Source organism: Heteronotia binoei, chromosome 4 (genome assembly GCF_032191835.1).
Source record: "Heteronotia binoei isolate CCM8104 ecotype False Entrance Well chromosome 4, APGP_CSIRO_Hbin_v1, whole genome shotgun sequence".
In the NCBI taxonomy this organism is placed as follows: Eukaryota; Metazoa; Chordata; class Lepidosauria; order Squamata; family Gekkonidae; genus Heteronotia; species Heteronotia binoei.
In genome coordinates, this window is record NC_083226.1 from 52,922,775 (window position 1) to 52,948,703 (window position 25,929).

A 25,929-nucleotide genomic window follows, 5' to 3' on the forward strand; every position below is an offset into this window, starting at 1 on the left:
TATATATATATATATATATATATATATATATATATATATATATTTTAAAATATACAATCCTCTTTAAATGCTGTTTGTTTAAGTGGCTCCCCTTCTGGAGGGTCAACTTACCTTATTGGAAGAACAAGGAAATCAGGGATCTGAGTTCCTGGTCCTTAGGGAGCCCCTAGGCGAAGAGCCAAAATATATGGCTAGGATATGGGCTGCCCCATTCCCCCAGTAAAACAAAGTAAACAGTCATTATAGTAAGCCAGTTTACCACTTTCTAATTCCAGAGTACTAGTCATGTTAGTCAGTTAGAGCAAAAAATAAATAGAAGTCTGGTGGTCCCTTTGTGTTGCTTTAGTTTGATAGAAAATGGCAAATGGAAGAACGAACAAAGTAATGATTACAAATCATTTAAACATTAGTTTATATCTGGATTCAGACTGATTCCCCACTAGCCTTGTCCGAATCTCACGCTCCTCTGCGGGGCTTCCTTCTGATTTTGCATAAACTGCCCGGGGTTGCAACTTGCTCTGTCTCTTTCTCACAGCAAGCAAGATCCTCTAAAAACCGGTTGCTGCTTGCCATGTGAAAGAGGCCCAACCACTTTCCTCACAGCCACATGGCATAGGAGGGAGAAGGAGATTCAGCCTTTCTCTGTGCCATTTGCCTAACAGAAAACAGCCATGTGGGTTGTTGTTGGGGGGCAGCATGTGCACTGAATACTGCACATACAACTCCCATTGGGGCCAAAGTGCCCTAATGGTAGGATTGTCAGCATCCAGGGGGGATACCACTGGGATATGCTCATATTCGATATATGGTAGAATTCATAGAAATTATTCAGAAGTGTCCTCAAATCCTTCAAAAGTCATAGACTTCATAAATATCCTAAGTAATATAAAGTGCAAGTTGCTTCAGTGATGCTGAAAGGAGCTTTAAAGATGCAAAAATTGCCTGTGCCAATTGCTTCATGTGATAAGTTGGAAAGACTCTTTGTTGCCACCTCTGATGGAGCCTTTGGCTGGCTTAATAGATGCACTGTTTCTGATACTTTGTCAAAGAGAGATCCAGGCAGTCTACAGGATCCCATAGTTGATATACAGCAGATATAGACAAGCACAAATCCTTGATATATTGGTTATAAGTTTCATATTCATTGATTTGTTCACAGTTTGTTCTTTGGTTGCAACTTTTTCCATGAACCTCCCCTTTGCATTGTTGTAACCTTCAGGTGGGGCCTAGAGATTTCCCGCTTTTACAACTCATCTCCAGCTGGTAGAGATCAGCTCCCCTGGAGAAAATAAAGGCAGAAAAAAATCTACTGAAATAAACAGCACTTCTAAATGATAACAACGTATACTTTAACATGTAAAAGTCTTTACATCATATGTAAATACAATGTATGCAAATGCAGCTATAAAGTCCATCTCCATAGTCCCGTGGAATGCTATCTCTTTAAAGAGCTTCTTTCTCACAGCTCATAGCTTTTTAAACGTATTCAAATTCGCCCTCTTATGGTCACAATCACTTCACAATACCAGGAAAGAGACAATAAGTCCACAGGTCAATAAAATAACAATTTCAAAAGAGGAGATTACTCGCCAAATCTAGAACTTGCTGGTGGTTTTGAAAGCCTTCATCTGCTCTCTCTCTCTTATGAATAAAAATTACTTAATGGAGCCACAATCTTACAGTCATTTATATAGATCAGCGGATTCTCTTCACAACCAGAAGAGCCAGTGGCAATGCTTGTGAAGAGAATGCATTGATCCATGTAAATGACTGTAACATTGTGGCTCTGTTAAATAATGTCTATTCATAAGTGAGAGAGAGTGGATGAAGGCTACCGAAACCGCCAGCAAGTTCTAGATTTGGCGAGTACTCTCCTTCTCTTATGAATTTATTTTTAATTGACCTGTGGACTTATTGTCTCTTTCCTGGTATTGTGGAGCAATTGTGACCATAAACAGGGCAAATTTGAATACATTTAAAAAGCTGCAAGCTGTGAGAAGGAATTTTGAAGCTCTTTATAGAGACAACATTCTACTGGACTATGGAGACTATTTTGCATGGACTTTATTAGCTGTATTGGCATACATTGTATTTACATATGATACATTGACTTCTACATGTTAAAAGATAAATTGTTATCATTTAGAAGTGTTGTTTATTTTGGTGGATTTTTTTCTGTTAACATTAGGACACTGAAGCTGTCTTTATTGTATACCCCTGGAGAAATGGCTGATTTAAAGGGTGGACTCTATGGTATTGTACTTTGCTGAGCCCCCTCCCCAAATCTACCCTCTCCAGGATCCACCCCTAAAGTCCTCAGGTTTTTTCAAACACAGACCTGGCAACCCTGCCTAATGGCCTTATCAGGTGAGGAAAATATTGTGTGTTGGAGAAACTAAAGCCAGGTTAAGCTAAAAACAATCCAAATTGGGCTCCACAGTGCTTGGTAAGTAAGTTCTCCAGAGCTACTTTTCCTGACCTGACTTGGGGGAAAGTGTTGTGTAGTTGTAGCCTTAGTAATCTGTTGTCAGAGGAAACAAAAGAAACACTTCTTTTCACAATGCATAATTAATAAAAGAATATATAAATACAAGATGTGGTGAAGAGAGCTTTCACAGTTCTGCAGGGCCTGCAAAACAGTGCTCTTCCGCCAGGCATTTCTGAATTGAAATCCATGACAACAGATAAAAAACAGATATTAAACCATCTGGCCCACAAAAACAGACACTATTTGGCCCACCTCAAACACTCTACTGTAACCTGGGGCCTTTCCCTTAATAGGACATCTAGCAGTAACAGATAAATAATAAAACTTTGACTGAATTGACAGCTACCCGCCATTACTAATACATTAATATATTGTTTTATATGCTTTTATCTATGGTGTGATTTATATTTTTATTTTATGGTTTATTAATAATGGTTTTTTAATGACCTTTGAATGTGAGCTGCCTTGAGCCTGCTTCAGTTGGAACAGCGGGATATAAGTCAAATAAATAAATACCACTGTCCTAAATGACATTTTAAAAGTATTATACAAATTCATGGAGAATATATCAATGGTTTTTTTTTTTGCCATAATAAAAGGATCCTTCAAATTTAAAGGAAATATATGTCTGAATAATAGATAAATTAGCAAACAACAAGGGAGAATTGTTGTCTTCCTGCCTTACTTGTCATCCTCCCAGAGGCATCTGGCCAGCTGTCACTGGAAACAAAGTGCTGGACCTTTGGGATCTTGCAGGGATCTTATATTCCTGTGTTAATAAATCTTGACTCTGAACATTGCTTTGTACTGTTTCAAGAGCCAAGCTTGAAGGAAGGGTTACCTCTGGAATCTGATTTTATTTATTTATTTACTTCAAATTTCTCTCCCGCCCTCTCCACGAATGGACTCAGGGTGGCTAACAATCTGAGAAGGAGCAATAAGATGCCCGGTGAAAAAAGCTACACAGGACAGACACAGGACAGACTCCTGTTATATATAGGAGAACAAAAATTCTGACTTGTGTACAATTCACTGTGTATTATTGAGTTGGCCCTGGCCTACTGTTTAAGAAGAATGAGTTTTATGGTGACAAACACCACTAAATTCAGTTGCTGAAGGGTCACTAATAACATGTAGATGGTGAAACTGTGGAAAAAATTTGCTGCTTCTGTTTTTATACATGTAAGTAGCAAAAATGGTTGCATGAGTATATTTAATCTTTTTTTTTCCACTCTTGTTATAATAAAATTTACTAAATAACCTGACATGGAACAAAGCAGGACCTTAATCTGTTCTTTCCAAGGAAAGAAAGAAATGGCTTAAGAAAATAAGTGATGCCATGCATGCAGCAGGAAGACGACGAGAACAAACCACAGAGAGTTATGTCCTAATAAACACCTTAGATTTAAAATTGGCCTCTAGGGAATAATGTCATTTTCCAGGAATTTATGAATGAACTAGGATTTCAAACAAAATAACCAAGGTTAATAAATTCAAGTCATATGATGCATGATTTGAAATACACAAGCAATTGAGCAGTTGCAAAAAAAAAAAAAGTGCAGAAAACAATAACAACAGTAGTTTTGACAAACAATATTCTTTATTGCTAGCAGATTTCAAGGCAAACTCGTAAGATACATGGTCTTTATAATTAAATAAAGCACTTCTTTACACAGTTGTTCACATTACCTGTTTTGCTCAACGGTTGAATGGAATGCTATGTTGAAAGGCTTAGGTCTTGCACATTAACCGTTATAAGACTTTCCTGTATAAGGTTCTTCATACACTACAGGGTCATGGGCAGACCGAAATGTATCTGTTGTATCTTGCAGTAACTATTGCATCTGTAGTTGGTGCACAAAACATTCTTGATTTGTGAAGAGGATTCCTTCTAATGGAAGTGCCACTTAAGTTGAAGGAAGGCTTCAAACTTGAGTCAGAAGTAAAAATGTGGTATAAGTATTTCTCCCTCAAAGCTAAACTGAGGCTATTAGAAGATGAGAGTCACTGGAAAAGACAATAACTCTACGAAAAGTTGAAAGCAGCAGGAAAAGAACAAGACCCAGCATGAGGTAGATTGACTCAGTAAAGGAAGCCATGGCCTTCAGCTTGCGAGACCTGAGCGCAAGGCTGCTAATGATGGGATGTTTTGGAGGTTATATATTCATAGAGTAGCTATAAATTGGAAACAAATTAATGGCACTTAATACAGAGAGAAATGTTTTAATTAAATTAATAAACTTTGCACAGTGGGGTGGTAGGATGAGGTGGGATTCCGCCCTTCATTACTTGCAATTTTTCCCTTTTTTGCATCTTCTGTTTTTGTTTTTGCTTTAAAGAATATGGTTAAGATAGGAGATACAGCAACATGGGCAGATAATCTGAATGAGATTGTGCATGTGCACTTGGCTTTTTAGTACTATCGCATGTGGCCAAACTGTTCAAGCCCCATCAAACAGTTTGTTGAAATTCAGCCTAATTGATCAGAATGGCGAATGCGTCACAAGCTGGCCAATGTGAGTGAGCATCTCTGGAAAATGACTAGGAGAGAAAATTTTCTGGCAATCAATATTGGAAGGTTATTTGTCACTCTGATTTGTAGCTGAATGTGTGATCAGTGTGATTGAGAAACATTGCATTTGAGAAGATATGCAAGTTCTCTCATATTTGATCCATTAAAGACGATTTGAATATGCACATCATAGCTGTAGTATACACATGATGAACCTGCAAACATGAACCAACTTGTAATCAAATGATACCATTCTTCATTTCCCTATCAGCTCCTGTAAATAGCTGCCAGTGTCCTTGATGGACTTTGGAACATGTCTGAGGAGACAAGAGTACCTTTTTTATCTTGATTACATTTTAAAGTTAATATGAGTAATCATCAATAAAATTTAAACATAACAACTGAAATGTACAACTAATTAAGTTTTTTGTTGCCTATCTGTGACTCATTGTAAAGCAGCTTCTTGGTAAATATGTTTCTTGTTTCTAACGACTGGTTCTTCTGCTGTTTTGTTAGTAGACAAAAATTCCTTAATAATACCCAGAATAATCACTCAGCATTTTCCAGTCTTCATGGCTAGTAGACAAACTATGGTCAATGGCTAATCCTCCTTTCAAATTAGCTCTGCTTGTGGCCATCACCATGTTCACTGGCTGTGAATTCCACAATGTAAGAAGTACTTCCTTTTTGTCTGTCCTGAATCTACTGACACTCAACTTCATTGGGTGATCCCAAGTTCTAGTTCTTTATTGGGTGACCCTAAGTGGACATAGAGAAAAAGTTCTCTGTACCCACTTTCTCTACCCCAAGTCCCCTTTAGTATTTTCTCTAAAGTGAAAAGCCAGAACTCTCCAACCTTTTTTCTTAAGAAAGGTGCTGCACCGCTTTATTTATCTTGCTTGTCCTCTTCTACACTATTTTGAACTCCTCAATATCCCCCCCACCCTGATCTATATATATATATATATACACACACACACACACACACACACACACACGGGTATTACAATATCAACTTTCTACCCCTTTCCTAATAATTCCCACTGTGGAGTATATCTTGTCACTGCTGCTCAATGTTGAGTTGACAATTTTGTCAAGCTATCCACAAACTATCCCCAAGATCTCTTTCAGCATCAGCCAGTTCAGACTATATTAGCATATAATTAAAGCTGGGATCATGTATCACTTTTTACATTTATCTACACAGAACTTCATTTGCTATGCAGTCACCCACTGACCCAATTTAGAGTGATCCTTCTGGAGCTCTTTACGATCCTTTCTTGGTTTTCAACATCCTGAGCAATCAGCACTCGTATCCACTCCCATGAGGGCGGACCTTGTCTCCGCAAGCATGCCTTAAAGGGGAGCATCAAGCAAGGGGGGGCGGTCTTCTGCTCAGTTCTCTTTTGATCATTGTGCCCCTTGGCAGCTCAGTGGTGGTTGTATTCAGAGGACTTAGGTTGACTTTCTTCCTTTCTGTTTTTCTTCTCTTCTTTAGCCCTGGTTCATCTCTTCAGGTATTTAACAAAATGATTATAGGTAGAATAGCAATATGGTTGAATTTTGTAGGCTTTATTTTTCTTTCCATTGTAACTTCTTTTCCCCAGTGGAATGTTTATATCACCATGCTCTACTTTTAAATAGTACCTCAAATGTCTGAGCAAGTTCCCTTTGTCTTAGAAAGGAACTACAAAGTAGAACATTGTCTTTATTATTGTAAGTTTAGCAAGTCAGAAGTACTAGAATAGCTGTGTTTTTAGTTGGATAAGTTTGCTTTTAAGCTCAGTGGCATGTGTTATACTTTGTCTGGTTGCATGTATGCCAGTAAAGGTACTGAACTGTCTAGTTACAAAGAATATTTTAAATATTATAAAATATTTCTCCAAAATACTATCAAATTAGGTTCAACACTCTTTTTGTATTTGCTTGCTTCCACATTTATCATCCTCATTGTGCTAGCAATTAGGACTGCCTTACATATTACATTTTTTTACCCGCTTGGAGATGACCTCTGTATGGGAAAACATCTGTTCAGGTTACTATATAAATATGGCACAAATTTATCTAGCAGCTACACTCATTTTCATTAACATGCTTTACAGCTTTTTGCTTGCATTTAACGAACTATGATACATGTACATTCCTATTCAGAAATGATTTCTGCTTGGAAAATTGTAATGTGTGAATCTGCCCTCAGGGAGCAGCACATGTTACATGCATATGCATGTACGAAAAGTCTGGTGGCTACTTTTCCCAGATAATAAAGGTTTTATGAGGGCTTGATATTGAATAAGAAAGCCGTACATGTTGATTGGACATTTTCCTACCTGTCCTTTCTGCATTCAAAATTCCTGTTGCAGAAGTTACTTTTACATAGGAAAACTAGCATTTGAGTATTTATTTATACACCTGTGTGTAGCATGTAGTTCAATCCTCAATATTCAGTTAAAATTTGATACGTATTTCTTGTGAATTAATTTAAAATTTGATAAGTATTGGCAATGACATTTTTAAAAAAGGTGTTTTTTGTAATGCTTCATTTGTATCATGCCTGTTATACCAAGGACTGCTTAGGGCCAATTCACACATTACGCAATGGGTGCATTCACACTTCACTAAATAATGAATTTTGCAACTGGATTTTTACCGTGTAAGATTAACAAAAACCCAGTTGCAAAACGCATTACTTAGTGTAGTGTGAATGCACCCAGTATTTATCAGCTGAATAAGATTAAGTATTTATGTTTTATGTTAGTATAAATTCCATCAAGTTTGGGAAAGAACTTTTATATCCATCCACATGTGGCATGAGATGTGTGTAAATGTTTTCCAAGCCAATATTTGATAAAGCATCAAGGACACTGTTCAGCTGTTGCATCTACAGAGTCTTTGTTCTGTTAGTAGTGGACAAATCTGTTTAGTAGTTGTAGTGAAAAACAGAAAAGATCAAAAAAATAGTACTGTTAGGAATAAAAGATGTATCCATGCAACAGTATTTTCTGGTTTTAGTAGTTGATGCTCATTAATTAAGTACCCATTTCTGTTCCAGATCAATCAAGCCTGTTTTCTAATAAGTTTGTATCCTTAAAAGCCTATTCTGTTCTTTTTAATAGGGAAACAATACAAGGAATGATACATTAATTTAATTTGGGTAAACAATATTATTCATTTCACATTCTTGATTGGACTATTTGGCATAGGAATAAAAAAATGTAAATAGCTATCTAGAGGGGCAAGGTGGGGCTGGGAAGAAGGTATTCACTGTATTTTGATGCTTATGCAGTGGAATTCTGTGCTAATAACTATCACGTGCCAGAGGTTTATCTCATTTGCAGATATTTAAACAAGGACCTAGTCGAATTCTGCCAATAATTATTTGAAAGGTAGAGTAATGAAGAATATTGTGATATCTTAAAGAGTAATAGATTTATTGTGACATAAGGTTTTGTGGACATATGATGAAATAGATGGACACAGGTCTATGAAAGCATTTGTTGTTCAGTCGCACAGTTGAGTCTGACTCTTTGCGATCCCATGGACCAAGTCACACCAGGCCCTCCTGTCTGCCATCATCCTCTAAACTCTGCTCAAATTTGTGTTAGTTACATCAGTAATGCTGTCCAGCCATCTCATCTTTTGCCATCCCTTTCTTCTTTTGCCTTCTGTCTTTCCCAGCATCAGGATCTTCTCCAGTGAATGCTCACTTCTCATTTGGTGACCAAAGTATTTGAGCTTCAGCATTTGATCTTCTAGGGAACTGTCAGGTTTGATTTCCCTTACAACTGACTGATTTGATCTTCTTGCAATCCAAGGGACTCTCAAGATTCTTCTCCAGCACCACAGCTTGAAAAAATCTATTCTTTTGCACTCAGCCTTCCTTATGGGCCAACTCTCACAGCCATACATTACTACTGGGAATACCATCGTTTTGACTACACGGACTTTTGTTGGCAGGGTGATATCTCTACTTTTTATTATACTGCCTAAGTTTGCCATAGTTGTCCACCCAAGGAGCAAATGTCTTTTAATTTCATGGCTACAGTCACCATCTGCAGTGATCTTGGATCCCAGAAATGTGAAGTCTGTCACTACTTCCATGTCTTCCCCTTCTTTTTGTCAAGGTGTGATGGAGCCGGATGCCATGATCTTAGTTTTTTTGATGTTGAATTTCAAACCTACTTTTGTGCTTTCCTTTTTCACCCTCAACAAGATATTCTTTAGGTCCTCCTCATTTTCTGACATTAGAGTGGTGTCATCTGCATATCTGAGGTTGTTGATGTTTTTCCCGGCAATCTTAATTCCTGCTTTTGCTTCATCCAGGCCGGCAGTTTACTAGTTCAGACCTGTGATTTTCAAAAAAACAATGTGGAGGCTGGTCTGAGTGTGGGGTTTATGAGTCTGAGGGCCAGCCTAAACAACACGACTTCTAATGCCATATAGTAGCTGCTAGAAACAACATTTTAAGTCTGCTACGGTCCAGTTCAGCTCATGGCTACAGTGCAGGCTACTTTTTTGGCCCTGGTCTGCGCCCTGAAGAATCTGATTCAGTTTGGCAGGGCCTGAAAAACTGAAATGTGCCAGGCCTGTGACTGACTATGACAGTTATATTTGGGATAGCCTCTCCCTGCCTTCCTTTGGCCACCTACTCTGTCTTTAACACCAGCTTATCTGCTGTCACACACAAGAGATAGTTGTGCCTTGGAAAAGAGCTATCAGTTGTTCTATAGGTGCCATCTCCTTGATATGAATATTATGCTGGAAATTGTTTTAAATGGTTAATTTATAATAACTGTTTTAATTGTTTTTATCATTGTTACATTCCGTGAGCCTTGCTGTTCAGATGAGGGTAGGTTATGAACCCAAATAAATAAATAAATGATAGCATTCAAGGTTTTATATTCTAAAAATGGTCACACATTCTTTCTCTTTGTTCCCTATATCTGCACATAAAAGTTTGGTTTCTAAGAGCCATATCAGAGCACAGCTGAAGTACACAGTATTTCTCCACTGAATAAGATTAAACATTTATCTCTTATGTTACTATAAATTCTATCAAGTTTGGGAAATAAATTTTATACTTTCATATCCATCCACATGTGGCATAAGATGTGTGTAAATCTCTTTGTAAAGTACATGCCAGAGAAGAGATCATCCAATATTATGAGAGAGTCAAGAAGCTTATTGCAGGTCTCTAAAAAAGATATAAATCTTAATTTTAAATAAAAAGGATCTAAGTAAAAACATACCTTGTTAAGACAGCTGGGGAGTATTGTCCATTTTCCAATATAACATTTGGTTGTTGATAAAGAAATATTTTTAATAAATAAGCAAGAATTAAAATTTTTTAAGATGCTTAATCTTAAGTGGATCATTTTGTTGAAATGTTTGCTTAATAATATAGTGATTCTGATTTTTAAAATTAATTTCTTTATGTATATGAAACTGGATTTGCTGCTAGTGCTCTATTTTTTAAGTAGGGCAGTTAAAGAAACTGAGCCAGGGCTGAGTCAGTTAATTAATTTAAATTAGATTACAAATCAAAAACACATTACGTAACATTGATTTAATTGCCACTTCTTATTTACTTAATTATGAACACACTGTAGAAGTTAACAGTTTTGACACTAGATAGTTGGGTGACTAGGCATCAAGGGGGTAAGCTGCTGCTAGAAAAATTGGTGAACCTGAAGGTGAAACCCATGGGATTAAAATACAAAAGTATAATTATTTTTATTTTTAAGACAATTAAATAATACCCAGGTACTGTTTCCAGGTAACAGTCATAAGAAGGGTGGGCAACAACATTGATGAAATGATGTGTGTAGTCACTAGGTACAGCTGAAGCAGGAGGGCTCATGTGGGGAAGTAAAAAGGAGGCAGAATATCTGAAGCTCCTCCCACAAAATCTAACTCTGCTTAAATTAGAATATTTGAAATAAAATAGGGTATGTTGAGTATTTATGAGCAAGAGTAACAGGCAACATTTCACAGTATGCTAGCTGAATTTTTTAGTAAATGTAGTTTTGGAGCAGCCAATAAACAAGACAAGGGGAAGGTCCCACACATTTACATATTAGAAAAGAAAAGCATTCATATAATTTTCCAATGACACATATAAAAAAACAAAAGTGAAACTTTACCGAGCGTGTAGAACCCACAACAAAAAAGCTTGCATCACCTATGTGAGTGAAATTAAATTACTAATGAAATTTAGATATGCAGTGTTAAAGCTGTTAAGCATAAAACTGGTAACTTATGTAATGTCAGCTGAAGCTGAGATTATGTGAAATTGCTAGGAAATTTCTAAGTTCAAAGAGGTTGCTGAAGTTGAAGGTTAATTATAATTATGAACAGAATGATTAATGGTATTTGTCAAAGGGAGAGAGAAGGAATATATGTGATTTGCTCTTATGCTGAATTTACACGTATACTGTCCCAAATATTTTTGGGTTTTACTGTTTATTTTGATCTTTACAGCTCAAGGTAGATGTGCTAATATTCTGTTTAGTAAGAGATACTAGCAATATTTACAACTGTTGAAAGATTGTTACTTTAGAATATATAAATATTCTGCCTTCTTGTTAAGTATCTGCTTGTTATGAATTAGCAACTGGGAAAAGTTAGGTAAGAAGTAATTTGAAAATGTTTGGCAGAGGTTGAAATAGATGTTTTGACTTCAATGCTACTCTAAAAAAAAAAAAGGTAAGGGTAGTCCCCTGAGCAAGCATCAGTCATTTATGACTCGACGTTTTCACAGCAGACTTTTTTTTTTATGGAGTGGTTTGCTATTGCCTTCTGCAGTCATCTACACTTCCCCCCCAGCAAGCTGGATACTCATTTTACTGACCTCGGAAGGATGGAAGGCTGAGTCAGCCTTGAGCCAACTACCTGAACAATGTGGCCATGTGCAAAGTAATGCACATTGGGGCCAAGAATCCCAGCTACAAATACAAGTTGATGGGGTGTGAACTGGCAGAGACTGACCAAGAGAGAGATCTTGGGGTTGTGGTAGATAACTCACTGAAAATGTCAAGGCAGTGTGCGATTGCAATAAAAAAGGCCAACGCCTTGCTGGGAATTGTTAGGAAGGGAATTGAAAACAAATCAGCCAGTATCATAATGCCCCTGTATAAATCGATGGTGCGGTCTCATTTGGAATACTGTGTACAATTCTGGTCACCGCACCTCAAAAAAGGATATTATAGCATTGGAAAAAGGGCAGAAAAGGGCAACTAGAATGATTAAAGGGTTGGAACACTTTCCCTATGAAGAAAGGTTAAAACGCTTGGGACTCTTTAGCTTGTAGAAACGTCAACTGCGGGGTGACATGATAGAGGTTTACAAGATTATGCATGGGATGGAGAAAGTAGAGAAAGAAGTACTTTTATCCCTTTCTCACAATACAAGAACTCGTGGGCATTTGATGAAATTGCTGAGCAGTCGGGTACTTCTTCACCCAAAGGGTGATTAATGTGGAATTCACTGCCACAGAGGTGGTGGCGGCTACAAGCATAGCCAGCTTTAAGAGGGGATTGGATAAAAATATGGAGCAGAGGTCCATCAGTGGCTATTAGTCACAGCATATATATGTGTGTGTGTTTGTGTGTGTGTGTGTGTGTGTGTATATATATATATATATATACACACACACACACACACACACATATTGACCACTGTGTGACACGGAGTGTTGGACTGGATGGTCCATTGGCCTGATCCAACAGGGCTTTTTTATGTTCTTATGAACCCAGCTTCTGCCAGGATTGAACTCAGGTCATGAGCAGAGAGCTTAGACTGCAGTACTGCAGCTTTTACCACCCTGCGCCACGGGGCTCCTAATGCTACTCTAGGCCCTAGATTTAACTGGGGAACCACCATATTTTCCTGCCATGGTGGTTTATGGACTTGCAATTCTCCCATACTCCCCTCTGTTTTAGAAGTACATATTTGCCTTCAAGGTTCATTTTGTAGGAAAATAGGTGGTGGAGCTCATCCAGGGATTGTTATGCAGCTGCACCTACTATTCAGTGGACAAGGTGGGAAGGAGGAGGTGGAACTCTCAGAAAGGTTCAGGAGCTGTGCTCCTGTGAGCTCCCGCTGAATCCGAGGCCTGCTTTCCCTACTACTGAATAAAATTAACTTAGTTTTTGTTTTCTTTCTTCTCCAAGCTTTAAGGTAAAGCAGAAGATCTTATTTATTCACTGAAAAGTACCTAGGAATCCCCCCATTTCTACTAAATACTGTAAAAATGTTGAAACAGTATGGGATGGTTGTTTAAACTTGGGTCCACACATGAAGTCAGTGGGGAAGAGATAAAAAGGGGCCACACAGGTGGGAGATGTTGAACCCTTGCCCTGCGCTGTTTTATTTCCCAAAATCAGAAGCAAATGCTCATGGCAGTGAGCTTTTGCTTCTGACTTCGGTTACACACAGCCCCTTCCTTTGCTGGTCTGGTTTATTTCCCTGCATTTTGATGCTCAAATTTCTCTCCTTGCCCCCCCCCATCAGCTTAGCTGCATCAGTGAAAGTGAGTAGAAGGTCGTGGGGAAGGTGCCTGGAGGGGCCTGAAAAATGTCCTCCAGGGGAGTGTTGAGGTTTCTGTTCCTCTTGCCCACTACCTAGGGGTCATTAAGTAGAAATAGATATGTTGGAGCTCATTTGCTTTACTCATTTGCATATGCCACATACCCCTGACATCACCAGAAGGTGTACTAAATTATATCAGCTCAGCATCTATATTAAAATGCTTCTTGAATTATAATTGTCATAATGAAACCTTTCTTCCATCATGCTTTTTAAATTACCTTTACCTATGCGGCCACAGTGGCATGATGAAGATTTCCCATCTGTCTGCTTCATATTTTTTTGGTTATTTTCCCATTTTTAATGGGAGAAAATATTAGAAAGTTTGTAAGATCTTAGAGTTCAGCCAAATTCTCACAGGGGATTTGAACAATGGAGCCCAGAAACAATTATTGGGGAAGGGGGGGGTCACAAAAAAAGAGCACAATAAAATTTAGTGGTTCTGGAGTTCTGGTCCTGTATGCTCCTGCCTAAAATGAGGCCTGTCAGTATCTCTTAAAAGAAATATCAGACCCTCCTTGTTTTATCTGACTTGTGGTGGTGGTAGTGGAAAGTGCCCTCAGGTCACAGCTGATTTATGGTGACCCTAGAATTTCCAAAGCAAGAGACATTCAGATGTAGTTAGCATGATAGATGCAGATACAAATTTAAGGAGACTAGTATTGCCATCAAATCTGTTTTGAGTGAAAATGACAATTTTGCATTGTATCCTCATATGTGTTGATTTTAGCTAGTAAAACTTCTAACTGTTGATTTTGCAGTTACATTTATTTTCTGTCTCTCTGCCATTCTTTTCAAGGCAGTATTTAGTTAAGAACAATTTTCTACAATATGGTTTCTCACAAAAAAAAGGGAAAGGGAATAAAAAACCAACCAGAAAAGGCAGAATGGTTAGGTAATCAGATAGCTGAGAGAAAGAAAAAACAATGCAAAATAGATATTTAAAAGCAGAGAAGATATCTTTAATAAATCAAAGGAACTCCCCCTACATCTGAAAAAGTCTGATGTGTGCCCTACAAACATCACATATAACTGTCAAATACAATTATACAACTGTTGTCTATATATATTCTGTAAAAGCTAGACTTGTGTCAGTGATTATTCTTGCACTGTGGCACATATTATCTAAAAGAAACAAACATTGTCTCAGGCACACCACAATACTTAGATAACCCTTTTGTATATTGCTTCAAGTACAAGAAATATCTCAAGATTCACTAATTACCTCCTCAAAAAATATAATCCACAATGAACATGGTAGGCCTTCATGATAATCTAATCAAAATTACAAGGCCAGTTCTTGCATGATAACATATAATCAGTAAATCTGCATTGAAGATGGTAATATTTTAACATACTTTAACACACAATATACAAACCTTTTCCGTTATAATTTTAGTAAAGACAAATATGTATATATATAGAGAGAGAGAGAGAGTATGTATTAACAGAACATAGTCAGCACTGTTAATTATGCATTAGAAAAGCAATGTTTCGGAGGCATTTGTTTAGAAAAGCAGTGTTTCTGAGACATTTAAAGAAACAAAATGGCTACAGTGGACTAAAATTATAATAAATTGTGTATTATAATAAAGTTCGACCTTCAATATGACACACACTATTTTCTATGATGGATCCAAGTAATATATCACTAGAAACTTTGGGCAAGGTGGCAACAGGCTGATTTAAAGTACTATGGATTTGCTACAGTATATTTTACTTTCTTCCCATTCTAGCAAAGCATGTCATCAGCAATTTTATAATACTGAATAATGTTAAAGAAAACATTAAATAGGTAAAACGTTGGTTTGTTGACTTTCATTTAATGTATCGGAGCTGTAAAATTCCAAATTTGCATGTTATTGTTAAATTTAGCTTAAGTGTGATAATTTTATGCCTCAAGACTGCATATTATGTCTATAATGAATTGTCATACTGGTCTTCATTTAAAGCCACAGTGCTAACCAATAGTAACTGCTTTGAATTAAAGCATACAGTCTATTCAAGTGCTCTCCATGCCCCAGTCACCAATGTGTTTTTTTCCAAGGACTATTTAGAAGAGAAACTGCCTGACCCCATTTTCCAAAGTGGTCAATAAGTCTTATTGTCACAGATATTTCTCTTCACATCTCTCTGCCTCTCAGATAGTAACTGCAGGTTCTCCTGAAGTGGGTGAACTGGATTGATTTTTGTTCTTCCTTCTACACACTTTATGGTGTCGAAGGTTTCAGAGGAAAGGAAAATATGGATACGCTCTCAAGAAACAAACTACAGAATTTTGTATGTTTACAGAAGGGGTGTATGTCTTTTTAACCTTTGTAGCTATACTTATTGTTGTATTATATGACTACAGGACGTTTTCCTCCAAAGGTTTGGTTCTTTAAAATGTTTGTCTCAAGAGTTGTCACAGAATTTCAGCAGGATCTTCTTTCTGGAAAGGCATGAGAACAAACTCTTCAAAATATAAATTTTACAAATCATTCTGGTTTGAAGTAGCCTTTCAAGCCTTGTGACACCTGCAGCCAAAACATTTGCAGATCAGTAATGTGTTTCTTCAATTTCTTTGTAGATTCTGGACAATCAGGAAGTCCAAGCCACAATGATCCTGCCAAGAATCCACCAGGTAAAGTTGCATTCTGCAATTGAACATTATTTTGCAATTGAACACTGTTTGAGAACAAAGATTGTGGTATTAATACAGTTGATCAGCAACTTATTTTTATAGTTTTTTATTTATACCATTTTTCAAATAAAACCACACAAAACAATATATAATCAACAATAAAACTTTCAACATTTGTCTGATTAAATAGAATTAATGACAAAATAAACAAAACACAATCAAAACTAATAGAGGGTAAAATCAACATATTTCTTTGGCAAGGCACAAACTTTGTTTTCATTATTTGTAACATATTTTGTGCTGGCAGCTGCAATGTGAGTAGGCTTCCTGGGATACCAAATTCTCCCTCTGAGATAGAGTATATCTTGGTGGGTGATTCCTGTCCTCCAATCAGGGACACAGGAACAAAGTTTTTCCACATCCTGTCTCCTTGGTGGGGATCACTTCCATCTCCTCAGTTCTCTTTCTGCCTCAACAGAGAGAGCAACGAGATCAGGCTGTTCCCAGATGTTAAGAACAGTCTCTGAATTTGTAAAACACAGAATCACATATTGAGTTAGAGAAGTGTCCTATATTAAGCTTAGTGTCTAAAGGGGGGAAAGACTGGAAGTCTAGTAGATCAGCCTTTGGGAAAAGTTTTGAGGTGGCAGTGAAAGGACCTCAAAAGGTGCCAGAGGCACAGGTTTTTTGTCTTCAAGGGAAGACTTCTGGAGAAGAAGCCTGAACTCACAAGTCTCAGTGTCCGAACTGGGATTTTCTTTAGAACTCAACCCCATGGCATTCCCCATGGTGGAGAAGGTGGGCCTCACAGTGAACGCACCTGATGCCTAATGCTCGTGCTGCTGCCTTCATATTGTGCCGCTATCAGTCACCATAAAGTTCATGGAGAAGTCCCTACCTACCCATGCCACTGTTTTGCTATAGTGACTGATACGTTGCCTGCTGTGTGTGCCCCATCGAGTACCTTGCTGTCGAGTAGAGCCTGGCAATAGTGGGTCCAGCAGCCCTGAACTTCCCTAACATTAGTTTCCCCACCCACAACATTGCTGGACTGCCACCAGTGCATAGTCAGGGACAGATACACATTGTGTGCCTGAGATGAGGTCCAGATGTCAGATGTGAAGTGAACTATTATCCTGCAAACTGTACTTTTATGTGGTCCCTGGCTGCCCTGTACAAAGAGGGCAACATGGTCCTGCTCAGCATGGTGTGAGCGGTGGGCATGTACCAGGGACAGGCATCTTGGAGCAGCATCCAGAAAGCAGCACTTTCAACTTCAGAGAAGGGGCAGCCATCTACAGCAGCTATTTAGGCAATGAGGCAAATGCCCCTCTTAGTTGCCTGTTACCCCTCCCCCCTTAGTTGCCTGCTGTTTCCCTCAGTAGTGCCAACTTCACCAAACATCTGTCAGATGCTTAGCATTCCTTTCCTACCCTGAATCATTCAGGGATAGCACTGGAGGTGGTCACAGGACAACTTACCTCCTAGATAGCTGGTAGCGGCCACTTGGGCACCCCAGTAGGATACCAAAAGAAATCTGTAGTCAAAACACTCTAAATATATGCAGCAAAGTAATATAGGAACCACAGTTTCCTGTGATACCAATTCATGTATATAATTATAGAATCATATTATGGAAATATGAAAAGCAAATATCAAAAAGTGGGTAGTAACAAACTTGTGCACCCCAGCAGTGGGCTCTCGCTCTTCCCAAAGAAGCTGTGCCTGGTGGTGCTTTTTCAGATGGTTTTGCAAACCAGAATTCATGAGATTATTGAAGTCTCTGGTACAGCTGTGGCTTACACAGCTGATGCTGTGTAAAGCAGGATCCTTCATCAGCTGGAAGTGCTTCCAGACTTCAGAGGTGTAGGGGCACCCATGGTGACCAACAGCTGCTGGCACCACTGGAGCCGCCTCTTGTGTGGAGCTCAGGGTAGACACACTGTGTCTTGGAGATACAGGAAGAGATGCCTGAGGGGGAAGGAGCTGAGATGGCAGCACCTTGGGGTGCACCTCCATCTCTTTCTCTTACACCACCTCCAGCCTCCCTTTCTGTTTCTCCTCAGAAGGCCTGCTGGACTTGAAGTAACTGGAGCAAGGGCATCCAGCTTCTCCTCCAGAAACCTCTTGGTCCCTGAGGTGAGCTCTTGTCCTCCAAGCTCCTCCTCCTGCTGATGAATCTCAGCAAGAATAGCTGGAGGAGGGTCTGCCTGAGCTGCAGACCCCTGCTCAGTGTCAGCATATGCAAGCACATCTACAGGGGGCACCCCAGCAGCCTCAATGAAGAGGACCTCGTGTGACCTCTTCTTTGCACCACTCCGACCATAGAATGAAGTAGTGGGAGGTGGCTGTTGAACAATCCTCCATAGCCCTCCCCCCTCCACTTCTCTAGTCTTCTTTTTAGCCTTGCCCCCAAGGCCCCACTGTATTCCCTTCCTGCCACTCATTGTTACCCTGGGGTAAACTCTAAGTAGTACTTGTGGGGAAAGTATGCACAAAAACTACCTAACAGAATCTCACACATTTTTATTAATCCTCCCACCCAAAAATTGGGGTTTTGTCTTTCATAACAGCCTAACCTGCCTGTGTTTCAGTTTTGTTTGTTTTCTTTCTTTCTTACTTGTTTTGATTTTGGTTTTTTAAAAGTTTTTTAGAACTAATGACTTCCTAGGCTGAAACCAGACTATGGTTTAATTAACTATCCTTGAGATGGAATAGCAGACCTCTTAAAAAGTTTAAGGCTTCTTATTAAACTTCTTTTACTAGAGTCAATTGGAACAAGCCTGATTACCTTTATGGACATGCAGGAGCTCCCTCCTGAAAACTGAAAAACTATAGGACAACATGAAGAGAAATTTGGCTAAAAGCACTTGCCTTCACTGAAGCTCAGAACACCACACACTGTTGCTTCTTTTAATATCCTTCTAGCACTGGCCTAGTTAGGAAGACACTAAGGGAAATTAAGAAAGGGAAATTAATGGGGGAGAAGGGAAATAAAGAAGGGGGAAGAAAGGGGAATGAAGAAATGGGAATAAAGGGGGATAAAAGGAAATAAAGAAAGGGGGGAAGAAAGGGAAATAAAGAATGGAAAGGCGAAATTAAAGGAAACAAAGAAATGAGGGGAAGAAATATAAAGAAAGGGAAATAAAGAAATGAGGGGAAAACTTACCTGAACTGTGACAGTGACTTTTCCAGGCCCTGCAGCAATCCTGGCCAGCCAGTCAGGCCCCAAGGAGGTCACAGTGTGGCTGGGCCCCGCAATCCCAGCCAGCCAGCCGGGCCCTGGGGAGGCTGCTCCACAGTGTGGCTGGGCCGCACGATCCTTGGTGGCCAGCTGGGCCCCAGGGAGGCCACCACGTGGCTCGACTTTGCCCAGCAATCCCCAAGATCCAGACCAAATGATCTCGAGGGCTGTAAATGGACCTCAAACTGATGTTCCCCACCCCTACTCTAAGGCATTCCAACTCCCTCTAAGGTGCTTTTGCCATTGGGCTGCAGAGATGCCTCTTCCCCCTCCCTACTGTTGCCCTGAAAACAAGTGCAAAAAGTAGGAAAGAGCCCTAAAGAAGAGAACTGAAAGTTACTTTGTAGCCCTTTAACATTTAAAGTAACCTCTTTACCACCATTCAGTATAGCTGGATAAACCCAAATAAAAGATGAAAAATTTCAGCTTCTTTCGGACTCAGCTATATCTGTAGCTGAATCAGATTCTCTGATCTATATTCAACTTTAAAAATACAAATGAATAAATAAATATGATATCTTCTGGGTATTTATTTGGCTTGGTTTATACCTCATGCACACTCCTATACTATTCCCTCTTGAAATTTCAAATGTGCAAGCTCAAAAAGGTTGGGGACTCCTGCAGTAAGGTCAAATTGAGGTGATAGGGTTTATCTTCCTGTGTTCTAGCACTCCTTATCCATTTTTCAATAAAGCCTCCCTTTTCCCTGCTTTATACATGGTGTGGATATATGAATAATAAATAGACATAGATCCTTCTGTCTTATCTAATTTGTCCCCCAAAAGTTATAAAGTGTAGGTATAAATTGCTGTCTTTTTTCCACCTTGTATTATTGCTGTTCCTACAGGCCATAGCAATTATTAGTTGAAAGTTTTGAGCTTCTCCCTCACTCCCTTGTATCTTCACATGCTGGCAGAACCATTCCTATGTCATGTTTGGGATTTTATCTTGATTATGAAGAAGCCAGCATGTTGGCAGCATAATTTTGCAGTTTTGGATGCCATCACCTACTCAAGGGTTTGGCAAGACAAACGGAGCTTGGAAGCAGTGCAGTATTTGGTGAGACTGTTGGCATTGCAAGTTGGCTTCTCTTAGATTGGCTAAGCTATTGCATTCTTTAGGTGTCTGGTAATTTGCCTTCTTGACTTAGGAGGGAGGCAGTATCCTATGCCAAATAAAAGAACATTAACACAGTTGTTGGAGCTTTTTATAACTTATTCTTGAAAATATAGTAATTGTGTTGATAGTACAAATAAAACATTGAGATGGTATATTATATATCATTACAGTAAAGGAAGTTTTCTTCAACAGTATTGGAAGACTTTTTTAATGCTTCAGTTCCACTGCGCATGTACTTCAAAATAGCCCAGTTTGTAAAATTACTTTTATTGAAGAAATAGTATATTAGTGGGAGATGGAATTGCCTCATCATTGTTACTTTTAAAGCCCTAAATGGCTTATGACCATCTACATACTTGCAATAAAGGTTGCCTTCCAAGCTCCTATTCCATGTGCCCCTTTCTTGTGAAATTAGGTTAGTGATTACAAGAAAAATGGCCCTTTCTGTATGATATCCTGATGATGAAAGTTTCTCCTGCAGGAATTTTGCCTGCTATATACTTGTCAGGATCCAAAGCTCTCCAGGGTTGCTTTTTGTTGGGCAAGTGCCCCAGGATAGAGTCTCAGAACAGAGCAAGAGGAGGTGGTTTCCGTTCATCCAGTTTCCCACACAGCTCTGCCAAGTGTCTATTCCCAACTGACAGGGAATGGGTCTAGCTATTCCTCCCTGGCTGCTCCTGGGCATGCCTTGTAAATGCTTCCTCAAGGTAGAACCAACCCTAGGCTTAGCCAGTCCTCTCTCCCCAACCCAGTTCTGGGAAGTTACAGGCCCCTGAGCCACTGGATACCTGCCTTGGACTAGTGAGCTCCCTGGCCCTTCCCCATAAGATACTTTAAAGAGCTGGCTGTGCCACCCATGGTCCTCTACAAAGGTCAGGGCTGCCTGCTGTCCCTGCCCCCCTGAATCTCAGCACTAGGGTTCCCTATGTTAGAAACTGGTCTGGCCTCTGCTTCTGATCATGTTGCTGAGAGCTGGCTGGGCTTCTTTAAGCTGACTGACTCCTAAGCGGTGTTCCCTCTAAGCTAAGGTAGTGTGGGCTAGCTCACAGTTTTTTACCCCCTGGCTCACACATTTTTGTCTTAGCTCAGGAAAAATGGCCGCAGTGCAAACCACCGTATTTTTCGGTCCATTGGATGCTCCGGACCATTAGACGCAGGTGCCTGGCTGGGAGACAAGGGCGAGATCGCTCCCTCCGCCCGCATCGCAAACCCAGCACTTTGCAGGGAGCACTCTCGCCGCTTGTCTCCCAGCCAGGCACGCAGGCGCGGGCGTGCTTCCCCCGTGCCTGCGTGCCTGGCTGGGAGACAAGCAGCGAGATCGCTCCCTGCGAAGTGCTGGGTTTGCGATGGGGGCGGAGGGAGCAATCTCGCCACTTGTCTTCCAGCCAGGCACGCAGGCACGAAAAAAGCACGCCGCCCCCTCCACAGCCGGCGCTTGCGAAGTGCTGGGTTTGCGGAGGGGGTGGGTGCTTCCTCCATGCCTGTCTGCCTGGCTTCAGCTGATGCTTACAGCAAGCGCCAGGATCGCTCCCTCTGATCCCGGCGCTTGCTATAAGCAGCAGCTGAAGCCAGGCAGACAGGCACGGAGGAAGCACCCGCCCCCTCCGCGAAGCGCTGGGTTTGCGGAGGGAGCAGGTGCTTCCTCTGTGCCTAGCTTCAGCTGCTGCTCATAGCAAGCGCTGGGATCAGAGGCTTGGCTGCCTGCCTGGCTTCAGCTGCTGCTTACAGCAAGCGCCAGGATCACTCCCTCCACCCTCCGATCCCAGCACTTGCTATAAGCAGCAGCTGAAGCCAGGCAGACAGGCACAGAGGAAGTACCTGCCCCCTCCGCAAACCCAGCGCTTCATGAGCGCCGGCTGTGGAGGGGGCAGCGTGCTTTCTCCCTGCCTGTTTGCATGGCTTCAGCTCTGATGCTTAAAGCAAGCGCTGGGGTTGGAGGGCAGAGGGAGCGATCCTGGCACTTGCTGTAAGCGTCAAAGCTGGAGCCAGGCAGGCGCGGGGAAGCACCGGGACGGAGGCAGCGGATCGCCCCCCCCCCCCCGGAGGAAGGTATGTACGGTACCTTCGCTCCATAAGATGCACACACTTTTCCCCTCACTTTTTTGGGGGGGGGAAGTGCGTCTTATGGTGCGAAAAATACGGTGATTTTTTCAGTAGCTTGCAACTTTAAATTAGTAGATCACAAAGAGAGTGTTTCTCACAAGACACAGCTTTAGAGGGAGTATTGCTTCTAAGTAGACCCAGTCAAGGCCATGCTCTTTTGCAACCTGGCAGACAACTTCGCCAGCTTCAAGGCTTACTGATGTAAAATGCCTTCTTTTGGGCTTGCAGTCCCCTGGGGGTTATAAGTGTATGTGGTGGGAGTGGCGCCCATCCCAGACAATACTGTAATACTTTGACATCAAAGAGTTTTATCCTTCTATACTGCCTTGTACAAGTAATTTTACCTATTTCTTTTTTTTTTAATGTGCTAATTAGATAGATTTTATATGCTTGTTTTGTGTGATTTTATTGAAGTGTGTATGTATGGATATGCCTAGTAGAAAACCTATGAGCAATAGTCTGTATCTAGTTCAGTATGAAAATGCAATGATGAAATAAGTTACTTATTGAACTTTCTACTTGTTGTGCTGCTGATATATAACATGTCAGAAAATAAAGGTACAGGTGCTCAGGACCTTACAATTGCAAACAGATTGAAAAGGAAATAAGTAAGCTTCTAAGTCAGAAAGATTTGTAGGTGTCTGATGTGCTAAACTGGCACACCTGATACAATTAATAGATACTTGGGGCTGTTAGTCTAAATGTACAAGATGGGTGGCAGAACAGCAGTTAGTCCAAAACAGTGTTAATAACTTTAGAGCCTTTTATTTTATAATTGAGAGCCAGTGTCTTGATGAGCTCAGGATTGGATTGACTCCTGCAGTACATTTTATACTTTATTATTCTGTTTTGTTATCGAACAGTGTATTTTAGAAAAGGGGGCGTGTGACCAGATGTCTCCTGCATTGAGTATTCCTGCAGTTACTTCAAACACAGTAACAAAAGGAGACACTAGGTTGGCACTAGAACTGATTCCACATGGAGGTTTATCTCCATTTCAGCAACTTTAGTTATGCACTCTTATTTTTTCCACCTGATATTATTTCCCATTCCTGCACAAATCATGAACGGCCAGTTTTTTTCTGTCAGAAACTTCGCTTTTTAAAAAAATCCTGGGGAAGAAATCCTTTCTTAGTATGATGTTGCTGGGATGATCTTTTTCATGTGTCTGGAAGGAAAGATACAGCTTGTGTTAGAATGAAACACATCCTTCCTCTGCATTTTCATGGTTTTCTTGAGGACACTAACATAGCTAATATTTTTCTTTTAAATGTGGTGGTGGTGGTGGTAGGGCAGTGTTATACCACTGTTGCTGCATTGTAGCAATAAAAGGAGTAGATTGGTTTCTCTGCTTTCTTGATTAGCATTTACAAATTTCCTGAAGCATTTTCTACCCCTCCCCAGCCTGTAGAGGGCAAGTCAGTCTTTTCAGAATATATGACATTATTAGAACCCCCCAGTTCCCCCCCATCAATTAGCATTATCAAAGGATTAAAGTATTGCATTATTCTGGAGCAGTACTATTCAAACGCACCAACAGGTTTTTAAAAGATGGGCAGAGATTTGTGTGTGTGGCATGATAATGGGGGAGGCAGAATACAGTCAATAACTGTTGTGTGAAAGGGAAACCAAGGAACTATGGCTAATGGGGTAAAAAGCCAGTTTACTCTGTGCCTTGTAGAACCTCTTTTACTAGTGTGAACCCCTTATTCACACTTTTGCAAGTGCGAACCCCTTAACCAGTTTGGTGTAGTTGTTAAGTGTGTGGATTCTTATCTGGGAGAACTGGGTTTGATTCCCCACTCCTCCACTTGCACCTGCTGGAATGGCCTTGGGTAAGCCATAGCTCTGGCAGAGGTTGTCCTTGAATTGGCAGCCGCTGTAAGAGTCCTCTCAGCCCCACCCACCTCACAGGGTGTCTGTTGTGGGTGAGGAAGATAAAGGAAATTGTGAGCTGCACTAAGATTTGGAGTAGAGGGTGGGATATAAATCCAATATCTTCTTCTGCTTCTGCTTCTGTAGAATTAGCCCTGCTTATTGCTGTAGTAGTAGTAATGGTGATGTGCTGGGGTGGCCAAACTTGCTTAATGAAAGAGCCTCATAGAATAAATGTCAGATATTTGAGAGCCACAGGACATGAACATCAGATGTTTAAGAGAAGGAAGAAAGGCAGGTAGGCAAATAGATGAGGGAGGAAGGGAGAGAAGGAGAGAAAGCAACTTTAGCTTTAAATGTGTTCTCCAAGTCCCTGACTGGCTTGGCGAAGTGATTTAAAGAGAGAAATGCTTTCTCCATGCTGACTGACAGGGCAGTGAGGGCTTCAAGAGCCACACAATATGTATGAAAGAGCCACATGTGGCTCCTGAGCCACAGTTTGGCCACTCCTGGTAAAGAGGCTCCAAAATGGGAAGAAGAAGAGGAGGATACCCCACTCTTCATTACCTGATACTACTCTTCACTACCTGGTTTTATATCCCATTCTTCACTACCTGAAGGAGTCTCGGAGTTGCTTAAAATCATGTTCCTTTCTTTTCATGGGGAGAGGTAGGTGGGCTGAGAAACTGTGACTGACCCAAGGTCACCTAGTTGGCTTCATGTGGAGGAGTGAGGAATCAAACCCGGTTCTCCAAATTACAGTTCGCTACACCAAACCAGCTCTCAAAAGAATCAGAGGGATTCATTGTAGCTACATAAGATCAGATACTTGAAACAAATCCTATGAAAGGCAGGATTCAGGAGATCAGTAATAACAGCAAATATCAACTTTGCGAGACAAAGGATAAAGCAGTTGATCACATGGTCAGTGCCTGCAGTAAAAGTGCTTCAGCTGATTATAAAGAATGTCATAATAGAGTTGCAGCTATGTTGGATTGGAATCTTTGCAAGAAGTATGGCTTCCCATCAGCCAGAAATTCATGGAGTACAAACCAGACAAGAACATGGAGGCTGATGAAACAAAGATTCTTTGGGATTTCCAATTACAAACACCTGGAGCATAATTCCTCCTATATCACAGTTTTGTGTGTGTGTGTGTGTGTGTGTGTATAAGAGATATATAGGGCTTGAATCATTGACATTGCAATCCCAGGAGACAGCAGAATGGGGTCGGGGGGAGAACAGGAGAGGATTATGAAATGCCAAGACCTGCACATACAATTAGAGTGTCTCTGGAAGAAACCAAGTGACCATCATGCCAGTTGTCATTGGAGCCCTTGGAGCAGTGCCTAGAAGGCACAAAAAACGACATTCTGGACATT

The 25,929-nt window shown here is 40.3% G+C and overlaps 1 protein-coding gene across 17 annotated transcripts in view; it reads left to right on the forward strand.

The window, feature by feature from the left end:
* NFIB (nuclear factor I B) overlaps positions 1 to 25,929 on the forward strand; it is a 407,796-nt gene that overhangs the window by 281,613 nt on the left and 100,254 nt on the right. For all 17 annotated transcript variants that reach the window (XM_060237273.1, XM_060237278.1, XM_060237274.1 and 14 more), the window contains exon 3: positions 16,153 to 16,206. In XM_060237273.1, coding sequence (XP_060093256.1) covers positions 16,153 to 16,206 — 54 coding nt within the window. The remainder of the gene's footprint in view (positions 1 to 16,152; positions 16,207 to 25,929) is intronic.